The sequence below is a fragment of the Camellia sinensis genome, chromosome 2 (assembly GCF_055761805.1).
Source record: "Camellia sinensis isolate YWXY chromosome 2, ASM5576180v1, whole genome shotgun sequence".
NCBI lineage: Eukaryota > Viridiplantae > Streptophyta > Magnoliopsida > Ericales > Theaceae > Camellia > Camellia sinensis.
The window spans coordinates 82,204,476-82,228,661 of NC_138962.1; the positions used below are offsets into that span (position 1 = coordinate 82,204,476).

General features: G+C 37.7%; 1 protein-coding gene across 4 annotated transcripts in view; it reads right to left on the reverse strand.

Moving 5' to 3' along the window:
- Window positions 1-3,766: 3,766 nt before the first annotated feature.
- LOC114282840 (uncharacterized) overlaps window positions 3,767-24,186 on the reverse strand; it is a 39,915-nt gene continuing 19,495 nt past the window's right edge. For 2 of the 4 annotated variants that reach the window (XM_028225585.2, XM_082914944.1), the window contains 6 exons: window positions 22,404-23,231; window positions 19,074-21,079; window positions 18,067-18,189; window positions 11,953-12,185; window positions 4,576-4,719; window positions 3,767-4,192 (listed from right to left, as the gene is read on the reverse strand). In XM_028225585.2, coding sequence (XP_028081386.2) covers window positions 19,199-21,079; window positions 22,404-23,231 — 2,709 coding nt within the window. In that variant the 3' untranslated portion in view covers window positions 3,767-4,192; window positions 4,576-4,719; window positions 11,953-12,185; window positions 18,067-18,189; window positions 19,074-19,198. Of the gene's footprint in view, window positions 4,193-4,575; window positions 4,720-11,952; window positions 12,186-18,066; window positions 18,190-19,073; window positions 21,080-22,403; window positions 23,232-24,186 lie in introns of those variants that run through there. The other 2 variants (XM_082914945.1, XM_082914946.1) reach the window with 2 other exon arrangements.

The following is a 24,186-nucleotide window of genomic DNA, read 5'->3' on the forward strand; positions in this document are numbered from 1 at the left end:
ACAAGAAACCGGCCATTAACACCGAAGTAGTGGAAGCTATTGCAAATGGGATGCTAAGCACAAAACGGAAGCGAAGAATGCAAGACAACCCAGTATAAAGGCCTTCTTGTAGAGATCACATTAGAAACACTGAAACTTCAAATTCTGGCAGCACTAGCATTGGTACATTGGATGATACGGAAGGAAATAGGGTGGATGGGATTTGGAATGCCAACAAAAATGAGGTTAGCTATTCTCTTGTTGAAACTGAAACAAAAGTAGTTCAAGAACTTACGGACATCTCAAGCTGCCTCTCATCCAGGAGTTCCGAATTTGAATGATGATTTATCTAGTTAGTTGCTGATTCACCTATCTTTGACTCAATGATTTAGTTCTGAAATCCCTGTGACGTACACCATCCAGTTCTCAATTACTGCGCTTAAGCATAACATCACAGTATCAACATCCATTTTCAAAGACACATAGTTACAGGGGTTTTTGTAAGAGCTACTAAGGCACTGATCTCCAATCCCAACTGAGCTTCTTAAGGCTGTGTGAAGTGGTTATGTTCTGATAAAACTTTATGCAACATGAAGTAACAGTATCTGACCAATGAAACAGCCTAATTTACTACAGATGCAAGTACTACCCTTTCAGTTAGAATCAGTCCTTGGTTCAAAAATCAGTGTATGCACATCAAATCGGCACTCTCCCTCAAACAATCATCATCTACCATGGAACATTTAACACAAGGTACTCGAAATTTTGAGTTCTTTTTAGGACCAAATCGATACATATATGCACACATGTATGTGTATGTATGTATATATAATATGCACCGGTGTGGAATGATTGGTGACGAAGGTGAAAAACAAGTTTCCTACCCAAAAGAACAAAGAAGGAAAACAAAGAGAGAAATAAGGAAAAAGTGCAGGGGTGTTTTCTCGTTCAGCAATTATGCTCCACTTATTTCAAGGAAACTTTCTATAGTATTTTTTTTCTGCTAAAATGGTTTTCTTGTAGCATATTATGACATCAAATATGTATATTGGTTACTTGAGGAGAGGTGGCAAGAGAATGTGTTGAAGATGTCAATGATTAGAAGATACCATGGAAGATGGTCCACACACATCATGTAGAAGTACCATCCACAGCTTTTGAATCTTAGGAGGGATTAGATAGGTAATTGCAGGTTTTAAAGAATAGACAAGCAATTAAAGTGAGCATTCAATGACAGAACTCAAACCGACCAACGGTCTCTAGTCATTCCAACCGTCCCTAAACAATCCATCTTGGCAAATTTGTTGGATCTGAGATCTCGAGTAGTCCTAATTCTTACGGAACAATTCAAGTGAATAAGGCAGGGTGTGCCGTATATGTGAAGGCAAACACTTGTGATCGGTTCATCCTACTAGTCAATTGGGAAAAAAAAAATTGGTTGTTTGAGAGGCAGCAAGCTGAGAGCGCCACCACAACCAACCTCTCCCTCGATAACCAACTGTATATGTATTTATCTTAAAGTCTAGATGTCTACAGTGGCAACCAATTTAACCTATTGGAGAAGGCAACAACATTTTTCTCTAAAATTTTCGATGCTTCTGGCCGATGCGTGTTGATTGACACTTATTTTAAGTTAAAAAGTTGATAATTTTAAGTAAAAACTAAAAGCACATCTCTCATGTTTCCTACATAATCATTTTCTTTCTTCTTTTTTTTTTTAGTTTATACAAGTTATTTTTGAGTCACAAATTGTAAGCAGAAGTTGTAAGCTTGTACATAACAAATAGTGGGCTGGCAACCAACGTCAAATAATGTAGAATTCTAAGGTTGAATGCAAATTGACAACATGACATACTAATGTCATACACATCGCTAAACGGTGAGTTAGCTGGTAAAATGCCATCCGATTGTTTGTTATATATAAGTTTGCAATTTCTGCTTACAATTTATGTCTCAAAATAGCTTACATAAACTTTTTAAAAAATGTGCTCAAAATAAAAAAAAAAAAAATTTAAAAAAAAAAAGAAAAAAAGAAAAAAGAAAAAAGAAAACTGATTATCTGAGAAACAGGAGAGATGTGCTTTTAGTTTTGGAAAAAAAATTTCCTCCAACCCATTATGTAGAAGTTCCTACATCCTAAACGATGTGACAAAAAATTATTAGCCACTTGTTATATAAATTAAAATCTATTCAATTTCCTAATAACGCTATAAGAAACATATCTTTAAGAATCTAAAATGTTTCAAAAAAATTTGTTACTGCAATAAAATTTCTAACAAATATTTTTGACTTTTAAAAAAACTAATCATACTTAGGTCACTAAACAAAAACTAGTGAATATCCTCTACACAAACTTGGTGCTTTTTTTTTCTTTTTCTTGTGCTTGTTTACTTTTCAGTCATTTTCATTTTCATCATATCTTATTAGGTATCTTCAATCATTGATTCAAACCCATAATAAATTTAAGTTTAGGTTCCATAAAAAAAAATCAGGTAAAAATATTCAAAATATTATTCACTTCTTGACCTAAACTTATATCAAATTGAATTTTATTAAGATGTTTATCTAAATTAAGGGAGACTCAACTTCTTACTCAAAAATTTTAAAATTATTTCATGAATCTCAAATTTACCATTGTCATAGTAAAGTTCTTACTCAAGTTTATGCTTACATTTGAGTTTTTCTATGGCAGTGGTTCAAATCAAATAATTTTTTTCCAAATTTGAGTAAAGTTTTTTAAACTAAAAATATACAAATATACAAATATTGAGACAATAGAATTTTTTTTTTTTAACTTCACTCGTGTAGAAACAAATATCAATATGTAAGTATTTTTAGAGATCCAAGTAAAATAGAACTTTTTTAGAAAGTTAGAGAATATATTTAAAAATCTAATTGAAAAAAATACATAATTACCTAAAATATTTAAGATTCCTAAATACATGTTTCCTAATATTTGAGATAACCTTAACCATTGCAGAATTGAACAAAAATTAGAGAAATTTTGAATTGTGTAAATTATATAATAAGTGACCAATCATACGTTGTTACCTTGCTTAGGATGTAAGAGCTCCTATATTACGAGTTCGAGGAAAACCTTCTCCTTTAGTTTTTACTCAAAATTATTGACTTTTAACTTAAATAAGTGCCAATCAACACGCATCAACCAGAGGCGTAGTGGTCAAGGGTTCTGAAAACTTTAGAGAAAAATACCGTTGCCTTCTCCAATGGGCTAAATTGGCTGCCACTGTAGACATCTAAACTTTAAGATAAACACATATAAAGTTGGTTATCGAGGGAGAGGCTGGTTGTGGTGGCGTCCTCTGCTCGTCGCTTCTTAAAGCAGCCAAATATTTTCCTAATTGACCAGTAGGATAAACAGATCGCAAGTGTTTGCCTTTACATATATGGCACACCCTGCCTTATTCCAATTGACCAGTAAGATAAACAGATCACAAATGTTTGCCTTTACATATATGGCACACCCTGCCTTATTGACTTGAACTGCTCTGTAAGAATTAGGACTACTCGAGATCTCATATCCAACAAACCTGCCAAGACAGATTGTTTAGGGACAGTTGGAATGACTAGGAACCGTTGGTCATTTTGAGTTCCATCATTGAATGCTCACTTTTATTGCTCGTTTATTCTTCAAAACCTGCAATTACCTGTCTAACGCTCCCTAAACTTTAAAAGTTGTGGTTGGTACGTCTACCTGATGTGTGTGGATCATCTTCCATGATATCTTCTAATCATTGGCATCTTCAACACATTCACTTGCCACCTCTTCAAGTAACCAATATATTTATTTGATGTCACGATATGCTACAAGCAGACATTTTAGCAGAAAAAAATACTATAAAAAGCTTCCTTGAAATAAGTGAAGCATAATTGCCAAGGGAGAAAACACCCCTGCACTTTTTCTTTATTTCTCTCTATGTTTTCCTTTGTTTTTCTCTGTAGGAAACTTGTTTTCACCTTCCTCATCAATCATACCACACTGGTGCATATTATATATACATACATACACATACATGTTGATGCTAAAAGACTCAAAACTTCGAGTACCTTCTGTTAAATATTCCATGGTAGATGATGATTGTTCTAAGGAGAGTGCCGATTTGATGCGCACACACTGATTCTTGAACCAAGGACAGATTCCAGCTGAAAAGGGTAGTACTTGCATCTGCACTAAATTAGGCTCTTTCATTGGCTGTAGATAGAGAAAGATATGCATTGATCAAACAATAAGATCCACTCATTAGACTAAATGTACATAAAATAGATATTAATGTTGATTCTGCCATCTTAATTTCTATTTAAATCCAATCAAGTTTGTGGACAATTAAGAACCTTTAGAATAGCCTTCAAACTACAGAATATTCAATTGTGGATTATTTTAGCAGAAAAAAATACTATAAAAAGTTTCCCTGAAATAAGTGGAACATAATTGCCAAGGGAGAAAACATCCCTGCACTTTTTCTTTATTTCTCTCAGTTTTCCTTTGTTTTTCTCTGTAGGAACCACATTGGTACATATTATATATACATACATACACATACATGTTGGTGCTAAAAGACTCCAAACTTCGAGTACCTGTGTTAAATATTCCATGGTAGATGATGATTGTTCTAAGGAGAGTGCCGATTTGATGCGCACACACTGATTCTTGAACCAAGGACTGAGTCCAGCTGAAAAGGGTAGCACTTGCATCTGCACTAAATTAGTCTCTTTCATTGGCTGTAGATAGAGAAAGATATGCATTAATCAAACAATAAGATCCACTCATTAGACTAAATGTACATAAAATAGAAATTAATGTTCATTCTGCCATCTTAATTTCTATTTAAATTCAATCAAGTTTGTGGACAATTAAGAACCTTAAGAATAGCCTTCAAACTACAGAATATTCAATTGTGGATTATTTTCTCCTTGGTGGTCAAAACTTAAAAGCAATAAATCAACCTATTGTTCTGTACTTCATATAAATATACAACACATAAAGTCCGACCATTCAGGCTACAGATTTTGATAAATTTTATTTACATAGTTTGCAAACCTAAATACGATGAGTAGAATTGCAAAACATGGCTACAAGTAACAGCTGTATCAAGCTTGAATTTGTAGCACCACTGATTTACATTTGACATGGTACATTCCAAAAAAGAAAAACTAGCATGAAAGATCTCCTCCATCAGAGAAGTTTCACTACAGAAGCACCGAATGAATTCACTGCTTCACCACTACATAACAATAGAACCATCACAGAAATTTGAAAAGGGCAGCTTAATATGATTTTACATGAGAAGTTTGTCTGACATTTTTCAGAAAAAGAAGAAGATATACTACCCATAGTGATGCAGCAATATTTGCCAATGAGTTTTACCATTAAGAACGAATAGTCTATACATGTCAAGTGAACTAGAACTATGACAGGTCTGTTTGGTGAAGCTTATTGCAAGCTAAAAGTTGATAATTAGAAGCAAAACCTAAAAGCACCCCTTCCTTACCTTTCAATAATTAGCTTTTTTCAACTTATTTAAGTTATTTTTGCCTCATAAGCTGTAAGCAAAAACTGCATCAAACACTCTAGCCGAGATTTCCAAATAAAAAAATAAGAAGTTAAAAGGGAGATCATCACTTAATTAGATGTATTCTAACACAAGGAAATATTGCACAATATCCATCATTCTAGAAGACAGAGCTGTCAAATTCACGAGAAAGAAACTTGAATCCACAAAGAATTATGAGAACTCTAAATTATTATTAAGATTGAATTCCCTCTAATCGAAGTTTACAAGTCTATTTATAATGGCATAATCCTAATTTTTGTAGAACATGAAATATCTAAGAAAGAAGAAAAGTTACTAAATAGCAAATTTTAGTTAAACCCAAATTTGATTGCTACTTGATCAATGGAATGTACCAAAACAAGCAACAGTAAAAACAAAAATCACATGAGCGTTATCACCATGTGTCCAATCCAACTACTAAGTTTGAAGTAATTTCGAGTTTATCCCCGACCTCAATCACAATTCTTTGGGGGTACCCACTGCATATTCCACCAAACCAAGCACTTACACCAAAGCCTCCAAGAAAAGGGGCAAAGAAGGAAAAAATGCTCCACTGATTAAGGTTCAGAGTTAGAAAAGATGCAAACTCTGAACATGCTACGGTCGAAAGCAATAAACTTTGATAACATATCCCAAGTTTTAATATGACCATGTCATAACAGCCATCCCAAGAAATTGGATTCTAGGAGGGGGCACATATTCCATATCAAATCTAATGATTTGATTTTTTTCACCAAGTGAGATTGAAAATTTGTTATAGAGAGAGTGAACCTCAAAGTCACCTGATGAATGGAGTTTCCAGCATAGCTTGTCCTCAGTTTCAAGGATTACGAGTTGAGCAGAAGCAAAGAATGAACAATAAAGTAACATTGTGATAGCAATTTCTCTTGAATAATACATAGATAATATGGTATATTGTGACAAGTACTTCTACGGTTTATTGTTTTTCTAATTTTTCCATTAGTAGATTGTGAGATTAAATTTTAATTTACTAGAAACGGGAGAAGAATTAGCAGTAGATTATCATATTGAATATTCACGAATCAAACAGCATTGCTATAGATCTACAAACTGCATTGTTAGCTCACCTCTTCCTCTTCAAGAAAATAGCTGAGGGGACCGCATTAAGCTATGTTTGGGATTTGAAGAGTCATTCCAATGTGATACTTTTGATATTTTGTTGTAATTTTGAGGAGTGAACTGTTGCATTTGTAATTTATTTTGGTCATGTTTATTTTGGAGGGGTAGAAAGGCATCGAATAGTACTCACTTTGAGTGCGATTTCGGCCATATGTCCTACCGCAGGATTTGGAGACACTGTTAAAATTTACCATCACCTACCACCAATTTACCATCACCTACCACCACCTACTCCTCACCTACTACACTCACCCTCTCCTATATAATGAGCCACTCACCATTTGTAATATACACAACAGAATATCAAGATACATCAATCAATAATACAATTCTCTATTCCTCTTTATACATTAAATTTCTACATGGTATCAGAGCGAGGTTAACAACCTAGTCATTCTGTTTCACCGGCGGGCGGCAGTCTCGCCTTGGCCGCCCGCCGGACCTCTACACATACCTTGATCACTCTGCATGTGCTTCCTCCCCAAGCTCCGAATACTAGAAAGTTCTTCTTAATTCCTCACTGACAATCAAAGCTGCTAGAACATCCATAAGTGATTCTTTATCCACCCCATCAGACAAATCCCTGATACGCTGCTTGTAGGTTCCATCTGCTTCATCTGAATCAAATAACTCATCATCCGAAGCGTCTGTATCCAAAGATTCTGCTTCAGTCCTTTCATCTTCTTCGTCCTCAACATATGCTTTATATGTCAAACGATCGCACCCTTGGGAATAGTGTAAGTCTCCGTCAGCTTGAATTCCTCGCCGGCGAAGTGAGGTACGAGAGTCGCCGGAGCACGTATTCTCACGACCTCACACGTCACAGCCTCGGTGTATTTCATTTCCCTCAATTGTTCGGAGGAGATCTGAGTGTTCGATTCCGGAGACCAGATCGCCGCCACCTCACGGCGGACCTTGGCGAGGACCTCCGGGTGAGTGTCGAGGAAACCCACCGCCCACAGCAGCGAGGAAGTCGAGGCGTCCTGCGCCGCGAAGAGGAAATCGAAGATGTGGCCGCCGCTCTCGATCGACGAAGTGTGCGGCGGCGGCGCCTTGCCTTCTGCCGCAGCCTCCGCCTCCTCCCTCAGAACCTCCTGCATCCAGAAATCAATCCAACAAGTAGGATCTTGACCTTCCTTCATCTTCTTCTTACTCTCTTCAGAACGAGATTTCAACCCATAAGGCTTTGCTGGTGGCTTAAATCCATTCAGGCTCTGGGAGGTCACAGCCATGTGCAGATTAGTATCTGCTTCTGAAGCCCTCGAAGCAGCTGAAAGGTGGAGACGGTAATTGACTAGGGCCGACCCAAAGGGCTTGCTCTTTTCTAGCTCGGGTTTCGACCAGTCTCTTCACTCCTATTCTCTGTTTCTTTTATGATGATGGTGACGACAAAAACAGACAAAAGAGAACACATCTTTCTCTATACCCAATGCCCTTCGTGTTGTTTACAGCTGTGTTTTTCTTTGGTCATCATTTTCTTTTATTTTATTTTACCCCATCATCCCCCACCTTTTGCATATACCCATACTTCTTTTGCATATACCCATACAAACATCAGATAGAGAGTGGGTTATATTATATTCAGAAAGTGGGCGGTGAGAGTCATGCCCATGTGGGGCAATGGCTTTAGCAGATGTCTGTTCCAACATTAATTGTCTCATCTTTATAGAAGTGGAGTGCTGGCAGTGGTAGACTCGTATTAATTGTCTCATCTCTTTTTATTATATTATATTAAAAAAAAAAAAAAACATCATCATCTCTCCTCCGTCTGCTTTCCAACTCCATTATTTTTTATTTATTTTCTCCAAACCATTTTCCTTATTTTCCCATCTTTCATTTTTTATTTCAATTATATTTTTATTATTTCTTTCTTTATTTTTCTTTCATATTATTTTTAATCTTTTTCCACTTCCATTCATACCATATAGCTTTGCACACCACACCATATTTTATTCATCTCAGGGATCCACCCCGATCACAATTTTACACAAAAAAAAAAAAAAAAAAAAAAAAAAAACACAACAGCTTTGTTTTCTTTTCTGCAGCCGGCCACCAATCGACCTCACTTCTTCGCCTATTCCGCCAGTCTCTTCTTCTTGCCTCCGTCCTGGGCGGCCCTTGACGGTGTTGCCTCCGTGTTTCCTTGTCCACCGAGCACGTTCACTCCCCCATACTCTTCCACTGCAGCATATGGCGGCCCTCCGAATCGGAACATCACGGTGGCCTTCCGCTTCAGCTCCTTGTTTTCTGTCTTTAGCACACTTATCTCTGCTCGCGCATCCTTATACATGCGTTGGAGCAGAGCCAGCTGGGAGTTTAACTGTTGCACCTCATTTGTCCTGCTCTGCAGCCGGTGCGACAAGTTTGTGACCGCAGTCATGGTTTCCACACATGACTTCAGAGTATACTGATTGGCCTCAATATCAGTTTGCACTGCCATTTTTTGCTCCACCGACCGCATCGGAAAGTTCAACGGAGCAAACACAGAGGTGTTTGGTTGAGGTTCACTGGCCACCGCACCAGTTCTCTCTCTTGTTGACTCATTGAGGTCGGGAAAGAGAGTGAGCAGCCCACGGGAAGACGAAGCCATTTTCTGGGCAACAGAGTGTTACAACGTATTACAGCGTTTCTCTCTCAGCAAAGGAAGAGTTTTTTCAGAGGTTTCTCTCAGTTTTTTTGTCTCAGCTTCTGCCTCAGCCTCAGCCTTCGTCTTGATTAAATAGCCGAGGCAGCCACGCGCATCGCGCGCCTCTTGCCACCAGACGACAAAACGGGCGCGCAAGCCAAGGCGCCCACGTGCCTCGCCATCATGTCCGGCACGCCTTTTTATGGATTGGGCACGCCTTTTGATGGCACGCCTTTTGATAGTTTGGGCACACCTTTTGAGGGTGCGACTTTTTAAGGGTCCGACAAGACTCTGTAAACTGTCCCGACATTGATTCCGGTTAGCTCCTTCATGGGTCCGACAAGACTTTGTAAACTGTCCCGACATTGATTCCGGTTAGTTTCTACAAGGGTCCAGCAAGACTCCGTAAACTGTCACAACAACTGTCACAACATTGTCTGCTACAACGGTCCGACATGACCCCATAAACTGTCTTCTACAACGGTCCGACATGACCCCATAAACTGTCCTCTTTTATTTTTATGTATTTTCTTGTTTTGTTACTCTCTCCAAACTCAAGTTGGTTAGTTTCTATCCTCCTTGAGTTTGCGGGGGGCTGTTAAAATTTACCATCACCTACCACCAATTTACCATCACCTACCACCACCTACTCCTCACCTACTACACTCACCCTCTCCTATATAATGAGCCACTCACCATTTGTAATATACACAACAGAATATCAAGATACATCAATCAATAATACAATTCTCTATTTCTCTTTATACATTAAATTTCTACAGACACTATGGGTGGATCCTGGATTTTTATTTTAATTGTAGAATTCTTGTGATTGTAATTGAAAGGCTTGGTTTGTAAGCCTTAAGATAATTGTTGCTTGTATAATTACTTTTATCGCCTTAATGAGACTTGTTTAGAATGTATGAATGTATACTTGTACAGGTTGGGGGTGAGGTCACCAGACCATTCCATAGTACGGTACATAAGCAATAACTGGAAGTAACGAGTTTTATTAACCTTTGAAGTCACTTTAATTATTAATCTGATTTTAATGAACCTTGTAAATATTAATCACTTGTCACCAGTCCTTTCATAACCTAGTTCCTGTTCACGGATCCAGGTCTCCAGAATCAGGGCATGGCATCGCTAGCGACATCGAGATTAAGATGTCTGAGAGAGAGTGTGAAAGACATGAAGAGTGAGATACTGAGAGTAATGCACAGTGAGGGTCAGAGAGAGCGAGAGAGAGAGAGTCAAGGATGAGAGATGAGAGAAGAGTGAGACACATCTCTGACAGGATGAGAGTATGGACCAAGTGTTCCCATGTGGATGACAACCACCTCCTGCAGTCGACAACTACCTTTGGCAGCCAGCAACCACCTCCCATCGTGGAAACCACCCCTGGTCACTGACAACCACCACTGGCAACCACCTTCGACTACTACATCTCCCTGGAAACCCTCTTGCACCACCTTCTGCCAGATTCCACCATTGGCCACCCACCTCCAGCAATTGACAACTACTTTTTGCCTTCGGCAACCACTTTCGGTTAGCCACCCCCTCTTACGTATTTTCAAAACAAGACACGTGCATACCAAACATATTTTTTGTTTTTACCAAAAATAAACATAAACATGTTTAATATATATATATTGTAAATAAAAACAATTAGTAAACATTACCAAACGATACCTAAATGTTTTTTCAATCTATCTCGGTTTCAAGTATTATATTTCTTTTGTTCATATAACTAACTAGCCATATTGCAAAGAAACATAGATTTATGAACATATATACATATGTATATATGTATAAACATTATATGGTATTTTGGTTTTTCCCTTATGTTGATGTGATCCTGTGGGTCTCATCAGATGCTAATTATCATAGCACTGATACAAAGACAAATAAAGAAATGTGTTAATGTAATTTATGCTGGTTATTACATGAATATTGAAAGCGAAACCTAAGCCGTTGATAAAAGCGAAATCAGATGCTACAAGTCACCTTTTTCCTTTTTCTTTAATATGCAAATGTTATATAGAAGAACATCAGCAGGGGCGCAACCTTTTTTCACAATGTATACAAAAGGCCAAAGAGAGCTGAAATTAAACTACCTACAAATCTACTGGGATATGCAACTCCCCCAAAAAATCAACATAAGAAGACGAGGAAAATGGGAAATCTTCCACCAAATAGAAGCTAGTCCCCAAGTTTAATCTCATTTTCTTCTCTTCGAGAACATCTTTCACTAAAAAATCAAAATAATTTCCATTTCTGTCTACCCAATCCACAAATTACTCACGCTCCATTTCTCATCCAATTTCTAATTTCCTCAATAGCGCCATTACCGCATTATCTACAAAAACTTCTTGCGGCTATGGATTTTCACAACTGAAACACCTTACCTAAAATATAGAAAAACAAAAATGAAAGAGAACCAGCTTGCTCTGATACTAATTTGATAAAAATAGTTAGCTCATGCACCACTTAATGCTAACAAGAACGTTCTATTAATAATAAGCTAATAAATTCCAATGAGTGAGGAAAACAATATGTTTCAGCATATAATAGCAGCTAACACAAATGTAAGGATGAATAATCATGTATGGCCTTTGCGTTCAAGTGAAGTACCTGAATTTTGGAAGATTCCAGACCAAGACAAATCAGCAGTGGAAATCCTCTAGTGCAATACACAGTGTAGATGGATTAGAAGGCTCTGTGGGGATAAGTAGTCAAAGCCCTAGCCTCAAATGCTTCAAACATAGCTAGGATAGAGGTTCAGCTCAAATAAAAATTTCTTCAGAAAAAACTCCTTATCTATGCAGATCAGTCTCTTTCCATACAAGTCCAAGTCCAAAAAGCTTCTACAATACCACAATTTAACCAACACAAAGAGATGAAAACAGCCAACTAACTAAAGAAACACCTCGACACATTAACCTACTAATATAAACATATTTTTGCATCATAACGGTTCACTTTGGTGACCTGGTTTAAATTCAAAATAATCAAACTTGCCCAAGACTTAGACTGCCACCTATTTCTTTTAGATATTGCTGAGAATTGTTTAGAATGTTTACCAATGATTAACCTGTTTCAGAACCGTTTTATGGTCATCATACCACAAAGAGATTGTGGAGATTGAATCTAATAACTAATTACTTTATAAATTTCTATCAGAAATTTGATCAATAATTTTATGAACAGAACATATTTCTCTTCTTTAGCTGAAATCATCGATACCTCAACATTGAACCCCATCTTTATTCTATTCCATTTACTGGAATTCAAAGAAATAAATCATATGTACACCTTATCAACAATGTAATGGTCCATGGAGGTTCCCTTGGACACAACTATGGAAACATGATCTTTTCTTGTGATTTTGGTGTCAGATTAATACAAAAACCCATGGACAATACTCCAGTAAATTTGGTTTGCAAACCTGAGTTGGGTTTGTCAACTCTCTTCTATCCCAAACCTGCCCCTACCTCATTTAGATTAAACCCTTCCATAGTTCCCAAACTTAAAAATGAACTTCGAACAATGATATATAAATACAAGCCTCAACATCACACCTAATCCTCTTGTCTTCTTGCATTCTCTATGGATAGATTTACTAAGTATATTACATCTCATTTTGCAATAGTTTTAGTTGACCACATTAGCATATGGGTCAATGCCAAGGTAGAAATATAAAGAAACAAAATGGAAGCTAATGTTAGCATATTAACCGAAAGTCACTTAGCATATTATATTAGCCGAAAGTCACTAGGGTCTGTAATCATTATGTCCTCAGGGATCATCTTGTAATTGTCTTCCTTGTAAACCCTAATCTTCATTTATAAATAAGGGGTGATATCTCATCATACCCTAAGCTGGTTACTCAAGCTTCATGGTATCAGAGCTGAACCTATAGGGTTTCGGCTCACCCTCGTTGGTAGACCTTTTCACCAACGACACTCTAGGGTTCGAAGCTTACCTGGGTGGATCATCACTCAGCCGTCTTCCTCAGTCGATCTCCTCAGCTCGTCTTCCTCACCTCGTCGATCTCCTCGTCTTCCTCTGTCGATCGTCACTCAGCCGTCAGCTCCTCAGCTCAACGATCTCCTCCAGCCATTCGTCGCTCGTCTTCATCGCCCTCGTCGTCCTCTGGCGTCTTCGTCACTCGTCGTCCTCAGCCTCTGTCTCACTGTGGTATGATCTCACTGTGGTATATATAAATATATATATATATATATATATCCTGATATATATATATATATATAAACATAGCCTGATATATATATTTATATATAAATACATGTATACATAAATCAATCAACTTTAAAAAAAAAAATAATAATAATAATAATAATAATAAATAAATAAATAAATAAATAAATAAAAAATCGTTTCTTAATTTTGTTATGTCTTTATAGTGGTCATTGTGCCTGTTATCTCACTACCACCTTCCGGGTTTGTGATTTCCACTAGTTTTGTTGCGGGTTTGGTAGTATTGTATCCATGACAGATTCCACTAGTGTGTCCCCTTCTTCTCAAACACCAAAGAGTGAGAGTCTCATTCTACCTACTACCATGACTGAGAACCCCAACCCTAGTCTGAAAATCACCACCTCTCTATTTAATGGTCAGAACTACCTAGCATGGTCTCAAAGTTTGACTTTGTTTTTGAAAAGCAGAGGGAAGATGGGGTATGTTGATGGCAGGATACAGGCACCTAGTACCACTGACTCAGGTTATGACCAATGGGAGATTACCAACTCCTTGATTATGAGTTGGCTTATCCATTCGATGGTTCCAGAACTTGGTGAGGGCTACTTGTCTATGGAGACTGCCCAAGACATTTGGGAGGCTGTGGCTGTTACCTATTCCCGCAAAGGAAATTTTTCACAGGCATTTGAGTTGCGTCGCTCTATTGAGAGCTCACTTCAAGGGGAGCAGACTGTTCTTCAGTACTTCACTTTCCTCACCAACGGCTGGAAACGCCTTGACCACCTAGAAGACTATAAGCCCGTTTGCCCTACTGATTCTGTCGGGTACAAGAAGTTCATCGCACGGGAACGGGTCTTTAAATTTTTGGCCGGCCTAAATATGGAGTATGATCCAGTTAGGGGTCGAGTTCTAAGTATGGACACTCTTCCTTCACTTCAGGAGGCATTTGCCTATGTACAAAATGAGGAGAGTTATCGATCTGCTATGATGCCCCCTGTCTCTACTGACCGTTCCGCATTACTGTCTACTCCTCGAGATGGCCTCAGCCTGCCTCCTCCGTCTGCTGCTAAGGAGTCTGTATTCTGTGATTATTGCAAGAAGCCGCGGCATACTCGTGAGACATGTTGGAAGCTTCATGGGACTCCATCTGGGGGTCGAGGTGATCGGTCTGGTTCTCGAGGAGGTCGGTCTGGCCAATCTCGAGGACGTGGTTCCTATTCCCGGGCTCATCAGTCTAGTGCCGTTGATACCCTTGATTCTAATTCTACTTCTGTTACCCAAGCTTCTGATACTGAGCTGGAGGATGCTTTGCGCCAATTGTTCGACCGCCGTTCTTCTACTGCTCTCAGTACCGCTTCCTCGTCCTTTGCCCGCTCAGGTAACTTAGCATCTTCTCCTTGTGCTTTCCTGTGTCATACATCTTTGCCTTGGATTATTGATTCTGGTGCCTCAGATCATATGTCTGGCTCCTCTGATCTTTTCTCTGCCTAGAAGGAAGCAGTCTACTTCCAAGTCTGTAGGGTTTTAATTTTATGCAACCAGAGGAATAAAGAAACAAACAAATGAACCAAAATCATGCATTGAGTTGCCAAAGACTTTTAAGACAATGCATGACATCAAGTTATAGACCAGGAGCGTGGAAAACAGATGCACTTGGGAAATGAAAATACCCATTAAATATTGTTGGAACAATTCATCTTGAATTCTTCAGTTGGTGGTCTTTGGGTATTCAAAACTTAGCGATGATCTTGTCTATGTAGAAAAGAAATTTGGTGCTTCAAGTTACGTTACTTAGTCACTTTCCTAAAGACAATATTTGCACCCACCAAAAGGTGTGCAGGGGGTTACAGTAAATTCGCCTCCAGGATATAATAAAACCTTGTCTAAAGATCAAGTCTACTGACGTCAACACTGACGACAATAGATCAGAATACTCTTGATATAATCAAAAAAACCAAGACACTGATAATCAAGTCCGCGAAATTTGATTACCAGCAAAAAAAGCAGAAACTTGCTTAAAATTCTTGATCAAAAACTCTAAATCAAGGGGGGGGAGAGGGGGAGAGAGAGAGAGAGAGAGAGAGAATTGCATAAATGCTTTCTGAATTTTTTGGATGGATTGAAATTGCTGATTTCACAGCCTACTTATAGGCCTTAATGCATCTGATTGAATGGACATGTCCCTTAATCGCATTCGATTAGATCTGACCGTTGGATCGACGACTAAGAAGCACGGACACGCATATGGACACAGACACGGAAACAGATATGGACACGGGACTCGGAAATTTTCAAAAAATGGGGACACAAACACGGACACGGACACAGCAGGGGACAGTAAATTTTTTTTTAAAATATATTTTTATTTGTTATGTAGATTAACAAAAACTAACATAATAATATTAATTCAATAAATATAAATAGATTATCCATCCACAAAAAAGTTATATATATATATATAAACCAATAATTAAAAAAAAACAATTTTACAAAGATATATATACATAAACCTATTATAAATAATAAAAAAAAGAGTAAGTTTTACAAAGATATATATATTTAAACCTATTATTATAAATAAATAAAAAACGAGAGTTCGAGAGAGAGAAGAGTGCGAGAGAGAGAGGATAGACTGTTCGAGAGTTCGAGAGAAAAAGAGTGCAAGAGTGCAAGAGAGAGGGACGAGACGAGACGAGAGAGTACGAGAGAGAGAAGGACTTACGATCAGGGTTTGAAGGTCTGGATGGACCTCGTCGATGACTGGATGTCGACGGTTCGAGTCGGCGTCTTCGATCAATGGTTCACGTCGGCGTCTTCGATCAATGGTTCGCTCTCTCTCCTTTGTCTCATTCTCTTCTTTGTCCCCAAAGATTTATGCCCCGTCGTGTCTATGCCATGTCCAGATCTAAACACGCGTGTCCCCGCCGTGGCCCCTACAAAAAAAATAATTAAATTAAAAGGATACGCCACCTGGCATGTCCCATAGTATCCCCAGCGTGTCCCCATGTCCGACACCGCCACGGCATCAAATCTGGCGTGTCCATGCTTCATAGATTGACGATCTATGGTGCAGATCATTCTCACACCAAATAGATATCATGACTGATCATACTTGATCACGATCGGATGCCATCTCATTCGTACGATCGCGCGCATCTCCAATCAATGGCTATGATTAAACCGCTCCAAATCTGACACGCAACCGTTCGATCAGTTGAAGGACTCATCACCAACAGACGCCACATCGCTGCCACGTGGAGCTAATTGTATTCCATGTCACTCATGCCATGTTAGATCCACGTCATCGCTCCAACCTATTCGATGCAAATAGGAAAGAGCCCTCATGGTACCTTGCGCGCCATCAAATGCCACACAACCCACTGTCCACGCCACGCGCGGGCGCGTGTGCGGATGGTGCGAAGCAACATCTTTGCGGTGTGAGTGCATGCACACTAGCATCCATCCCACAATTCCATATTCAAAGGAATATTCTATGTAATACTTTATTAAGTGCTCCATGTTTTGCTCTCTTTTCAATGTGGAACAAAGTCCCCAAGCTTATTTCAAGCTTTCCAAAGAAAAACAAGGTTTTGAAAACACCCAAAAACTAAACTATAAATTTTGAAAATCATTTGAAAATTCCCCAACAAACATTACATGCCCAATCATGGCATCACATGAGAGTTGTTGGATTGAAGAACAATGAAACCATAGTGCATTTATGCAAATAAAATGATACTAAGGGCCTATGACCATGATGTTCTTCTCTAAGCACCCATATTATATTATCTAAACAAAATTGTTTGGAATAAGGAAGGTCTACTTCACACTTTATGTAGAAATACTAAAGAGCAAGTTATATAATCTTACACATTACAATACAATGCAGTCTGAAATTGTTAATACTCCAAGGCAATAAGAGATAATGCAGGTATATTTGAAGTTGATAAGCATGTTCATGTACTAAGTGCATATGAATATAATTTGTTAAACAATAAACATTATGAAGGGTGAGGAAGACAGTCCCTATACTCATGGAAATGAAAATGAAATCTAATACTGACAGCCATACAATAATGGTTATTGCGTCCATACTAACAAAATTCTATGGGATGTTTTTGAACATAAAAATCAAAGTGTAATCAGCCTATTGCATTTTATACAAGTATTAAAAGAAACTACTTGATCCTTTAAAGCAGAATATGGATCTAACGCCATATCATCTTTAAGTGAAAAACATTGAATAATTCTATATCCTAAGCGATGGTTCTCTATCTTTTAATACTAACACTAAGCCACAAAATGTGCCATGACTCCATTTAAATAGGACATCCAACACTAGTTTTATTTGTTGAATCATATCTTCAGGTAAGCTTACAAATAAAGCAAGCAGAATATGTTCAAACAATCACAAGGGTAAAAGAAAAAACATTCACAGAAGTTTCAATTCAGTACTGATGGATGAAATCCTTATCAGAACATGAAAAACTAAAGTCATTCCAATAGGTGCAAAATAACTACAGTACTCACTCAAATACTGTTACTTTATGTTGCATAAAGTTTTATCAGAACATAACCACTTCACACAGCCTTAAGAAGCTCAGTTGGGATTGGAGATCAGTGCCTCAGCAGCTCTTACATAAACCCCTGTAACTGTCAAAGCAAACATAAAAAAATGAGAACAAGGTGAAGAAAAAAAGCACAGGTCTTTCAAGCATTATGACTTGTATTCCTAAATTGTAATGCTAATTTAAACAGCCCCATGTGTGACCTTATTTTTCACAAATTAGAAGGGATTTTATTTGCCATCTAAGAAGCATGGACATAGACACTGATATGGACACAAACATCGGACACAACGATTCTCAAAGAATTAGGACACAAACACGGCAGAGATACAGTAAAAGAAGTATATTTTTTATAAATTTTTAATTACTACGTATATGAATATAAATTTAGGATACATACATACGGGAGGCACGATGTTTATGTAGGTGTATTTTTTTTTTTTTTTTTTGTGGTTTATTCCCTCTATATTTTCATATATTTAATTTGATCCCAAATCAGCTTTTTAAAATTATTGAATAAACAAAACCTACAAAAGATGTCCTAAGCTGTGTCCAAATATCTGTGAAGTGTCCTCAATATGTCCTACAATAAAATAATCATTAAAAAAATTGACAAGTCATGTGACGAGTTAGACACGTGGACATGCATGTCCCCACTGTGTCAGACATGGACACGGCACCCATCTTGGAGTGTCAGTGCTTCTTAGTTTGGCATAAATAGCTTATAACAAAAAGCCCAAGATCAGTAATATGTTCACAATCAGCTACTGTTCAATTTCCACCGGCTGAATTAATTCAGACTTCAGGATTTGAAATATTGAAGATTGTTGTATACTCTACAAACTCTGCCTTATAATCAGCAAGTGCCAATTGTCTAACCGCTGCAACTGTAACATGCCACGTCATGACACTGATAGCCACTTTCTACTTGTCAATAACAAAAAAGTTGGGTGAAAAGGTAAAAGATACCTATGTTTCTTCCAAAATGGATGTCGATACTGTGATGTTATGCTTATGCACAGTAATTGAGAACTGGATGGCGTCACAGGGATTTCAGAACTAAATCACTAAGTCAAAGATAGGTGAATCAGCACCTAACTAGATAAATCATCATTCAAATTCGGAACTCTTGGATGATAGGCAGCTTTAGAGATGTCCATAAGCTCTTGAACTGCTTTTCTTTCAGTTTCAACAAGAGAATAGCTAACCTCATTTTTGTTGCCATTCCAAATCCCATCCACCCCATTTCCTTCCTTATCATCCAATGTACCAATGCTAGTGCTGCCAGAATTTGAAGTTTCAGTGTTTCTGATGTGATCTCTACGGGAAGAAGGCCTTGATACTAGGTTGTCTTGCTTTCTTCGCTTCCGTTTTGTGCTTAGCATCCCATTTGCAATAGCTTCCACTACTTTCGGTGTTAATGGCCGGTTTCTTGTGCTTTGCCTAATGGGATTCACAATTGGTGCCTCTTCTGCAGCATTGACATCAATGGAATTACTCAAAACTGCAGGTTCGTCCATGAGCTCATGGTTGTCAGAGGAAGAGCCTAACACATGTGCATTAGGGTTTTGCAAGCTGTCATCAACCTCCATCATATGGGATTCATCATTTTCAGCATCTGATGGGACCTGGGTTATGTTTAGGTCAATCACAGGCCGTGACTGAGGTTTCTCACTTTTCAAGTCAGATATTTTCATAACATAACTATTCTCATGAAGAACACCTTCACTGCTCTCCTTTTTTGAACTTCCTTCTGCTGAAGATTTACTCGATAATACCTTCGCATGAAAACGACCAACTTGGGAAACATTTGGTGAACTTGACATAAAATTAGGATCCACTTCTTTTACTCCAAAGCCCACCATAAACTTTGCCAAGCTGCAGCTAGCGTCATCCTTCACACAAGAAGCCAATGTCCGCTGTTTCATGACAGGGAGCAAAAGACTTGAACAGCCAGGTCCCACTGTCTGGCTGAATTGGTTCTTGATGATCCTTGACTGCTCATTTGATAAACCAGTCTGTTGATCCTGGTAGTTTTCCACCAATTTTTTTGCAACATCTGAGCAATTGATTGGCATCCTTTGGTTTGAATTGCTATTATCAGCCATACCCTTAGCATGATTGTAAGATTTAATTTTCTTCTGATCCTTCAATAACATATCAGAAGACTCTGGCTCATCCGCTGAATCCCCAGAGGATTCACTATCTGTTTCTGTCAAATAAATACTCAAGGTAGAAGTTTTTTGAATATCAGCAGGTAAACTTCTCACTTCTGTCACCTTGCGTGATTTTGTTAAATAGACCAAACTTGTATCCACAATAGTAAACTTCGCAAGAGTTGGGCTAAATGTTGAAACTCGGGGTTTAAGGTAACAATGCTGTTGATGATCAGCTGGATCACTGTGGTTCAATGTGGGTTCTGGTTCGGGATCTCTTTCATGTGCTTCCTTGCTGTTGCTGACGACACTAGGTTCTTCAGCCTCAAGCTCGATAAGTTTTGGTTCCGATGCAACTCTGCTCAGAACATCACTAACAGAATCAAAGTAGTGGTCTCCTTTTACAAGTTTTTTTTTTGAGAACTTCTTGACACCAGGCACAAGAAAAACCAGCTGATGTTTGGAAACATAACTACCACTCTTTGGTTGCTCAGAGTGCCAACCCCTCGCTAGCAGACGAGGCCAAACGGCTTCCCAGAAAATATCGTTTGATCGAGCTTTGCTTAACCGAAAATCTCCAGTTAGAAACCTGATTATTTCAACAGGCGTAAGGGATGAGCATGCTTTCCCAACTGGTATTTCAACCTGGACAGGAAACACTTGATTGTTCTTTGTGGGCTCTGTGGAAAGGTTGGTTAGATCTTCCTTCCCCTTCCCAATTCCTACAGCTTCTATGAGGATGGGAACACCAGTAGCAGTCTTTAAGCTGTGAACGTATTCTTCAAGAGAAGATCTTCCCTCTGCAAATGCATTAGAGACCTGATAGTGACAAAATTTTAAAATAAAAAGAACTACATGTTAAAAAAATGCAAAGACTTTTGCAACTAGCAAATAAATCAAAGATGTTGTGAAATGCAACAAAGCTAAAATTCATATTGAGAAAACAGCACATGATGGCTCTGTGGAAGCATTTTGTCATACAAAATTGGTACAACTTTACTTTCCTCACTACTAAAATTTGGAAAAAATCTGTCAACAACTTTAGAACCAAAGCTAGTATCTATAGAGTGGTAGATGAAGTAGCATCTGATATAAATCACAGAACCTTAAACCGAATTCTGGTAATTTCATATTACTCTTTTACCATTGAATAAAAACTAAAGCAGAAATTCTCTATTGAACAAAAGAATTAACAAGTAAATAGACTTGCGCAGAAGTTCTATTCCAACTAGAGCTAAGACCTCAAAATCGGAATTTTGACACTTCTACAACTAACACAGTTCTAGACCTAACAAAAACCACACATATAACAACCCATTAACAGAACTTGACCCATTGATCCCTAGAAAATCTAAGATTACTAGAATACCCTCGATTATGAAAACAAACATATACTGATATACATATATTACATAAATCAACTAATTTTGGACAAACATAAAGTAAGCCTCTACACAATAAAATGAACAGTTTGGACCAAAGAGACCACTGGATTATCTTGAGCCCATAACCTTTGTCTTGGTTTCCACAGCCCATTATACTTAATAAGTCCATTGTACAATAATGCCATTGTATGAAGAGATTTATTGAATTAATAATGGGCTATTCTGTAGCGTCACTGCTTTAGGTTGGTGGCACACGTACGAGTGCACTTAATTTTTTCCATCAAAAGAGAAGTATGCATTGTGTTCAACAGGATGAATGTCACAAACCCATTTTGTAATAATGCCAAAAGTCTGGGAAAAAGTTTAAGTGGAAAAACATCAAGCATAACTGGTTCATTAAGCTTACCAAGAGTAGATGTCATAAGGAATTGTTTATCAACCTTTAGCTGTGTTAGTGAGCCATGCAACATTATATGGCTCTAGCTAGGAGTTGTACAAATGAATGTGTTGCAGGAAGCTGTAAAGGTTTACGCTTATAATCCTGACGAAGCTAATTAAGAAATAATAGAACATGCATAGATAACTCAATGAGAGCAAAAATGGTCATTTAACATATATTCCAACAATTCATCACAAAGCAGTACTAAATTCATTCCAGGAACATATGGTCAACATGAGTATCTATGTCATAAGTGATCTAGTAAGCCTAGTTCAGAATTGCTAACATGTCAAATATGTAGCATTTAAGTATACAATACCTCCACCAAAGTACATTTTGCTTCCCCAGGGACATGGGGAAGCAAACGAGATAACAGTTCCTGTTGCCTCCATCCTGTAAAAAAATTCTGTCCAATCTTGCACTTCTTGCTTTTCAACATCCTCCGCCAATCTGAATATCTTCGATGTTCATTGGTCCCATAAAACTTCCCATAGTAAAAGGATAGGATTTCACCCATCTCTTTGCTTTCCATGAATCTCTTCACCTGGAAGAGATTCTTCTCAAATATATATATTGCAAGGAGAAAACTATTGACTTCAACGTCAGTCCAAGATGAGTCACCAAGCAAGCCAGGAACCAAACAGGATCTTTTGCTTCTACATATTCCTGCCATTGCAGATTCAGAGCTTACTGACTTTAATTTTTTACCATTGTCCACTGAAACATCTAATGTTTTGGATTTCAAACCCTTCTTATTTGACACAAGTTGGCTCTTTTTGACCTTTTTAGATCCCAGTGACTCATTTGCATTAACTGAATCGACAGATTTTCGATTAACTCCAATTCTTTCATTGTCATGGTTATTTATTTTATCATCAACCCACGTAACTGGAATGGGTAATCCCATCAGAAAACAATGAGAAATGTCAAAAATAAATCCAGTATCAGCTGGGTTCCTTTGAAGCTGAAACTGCTCGGATTCTGTTAGCATGGGTGGAATTTCAACCTGATACTCATTACCAACTCGAGGGAACACCTGTGGATCTCCAAATATGTCACTTATATCAGGAGAATCTGAGGGAAGTAACTGCTCAGAAGACAATTCTTCTAAACATTTGCCATTATGATCCAGCTGACCAGAGTTCATCTGCCAAACATAGTCACAGAAACCATGAGAACAAATAAATCCAAAATCATTGCGGTTTCAATTTAAAGGCGTGCTCAAACACCTAGCCCACGTATATGAATACCATTCAAACTAAACAAGTAAATATGAAAAAAAAATAAAATAAAATAAGTGTATCTCATATTTGCAAGACTTAGATGAAAAAGATGGAGCACTGAATTTTTGACAGTTGGAACCATGTTGCAATTGTTTCTTTGTCACCCATGCTATTCATTATATTTTCTATGTCCCAATCAAGTGGGGTTGGCTACATGAATTATTTTTTTCCATTCAGCTCTATCAAAGGGTTATATGCTCAGTTAAATTAAATAAATTCATATTTTTTTTCACTATTGCATCCCATGTTGACTTAGGTCTTCCCCTCCCCCTAGCATCTCCATTTATGGTGATCCTATCACTCTTCCTTAAAGTTGTATCTATAGGTCTTTGTTGAACATGACCAAACCATCTAAAAACACTCTCTCTCCATTTATCTTCATTAGGTGCTACTCCTACCATTTCACAAATATATTCATTTCTGATTCTAGCTTTTCTAATTTGCCACATATCTATCTAAGCATTCTCATCTCAGGTATGTTCATTTTATGCAAATATTGTTTCTTAGTTGCCCAGCGCTCTGTCTCATAAAGCATCACTTGCTTTATAGTTGTTCTATAAAAAATTTCTTTCAATCTTATTGGTATTCGTCAATCACATAAAAAAAAGTAAACAATCATGTATCCATCCTTCTTGTTTTTATGTAGTATCAAATAGCACACAAAATTCTCAAAAGCTTTTGTACAAGAAGAGACAACATTTGGCAAAAACAATGTGCATAAAATCTAAAATATTTGTTGATATTTTAAAATCTTATCTTTTTGACAAACTTCGAATTTCACTCATAGTTGATAGTAATCATTGTGGCCAGATGTCCCAT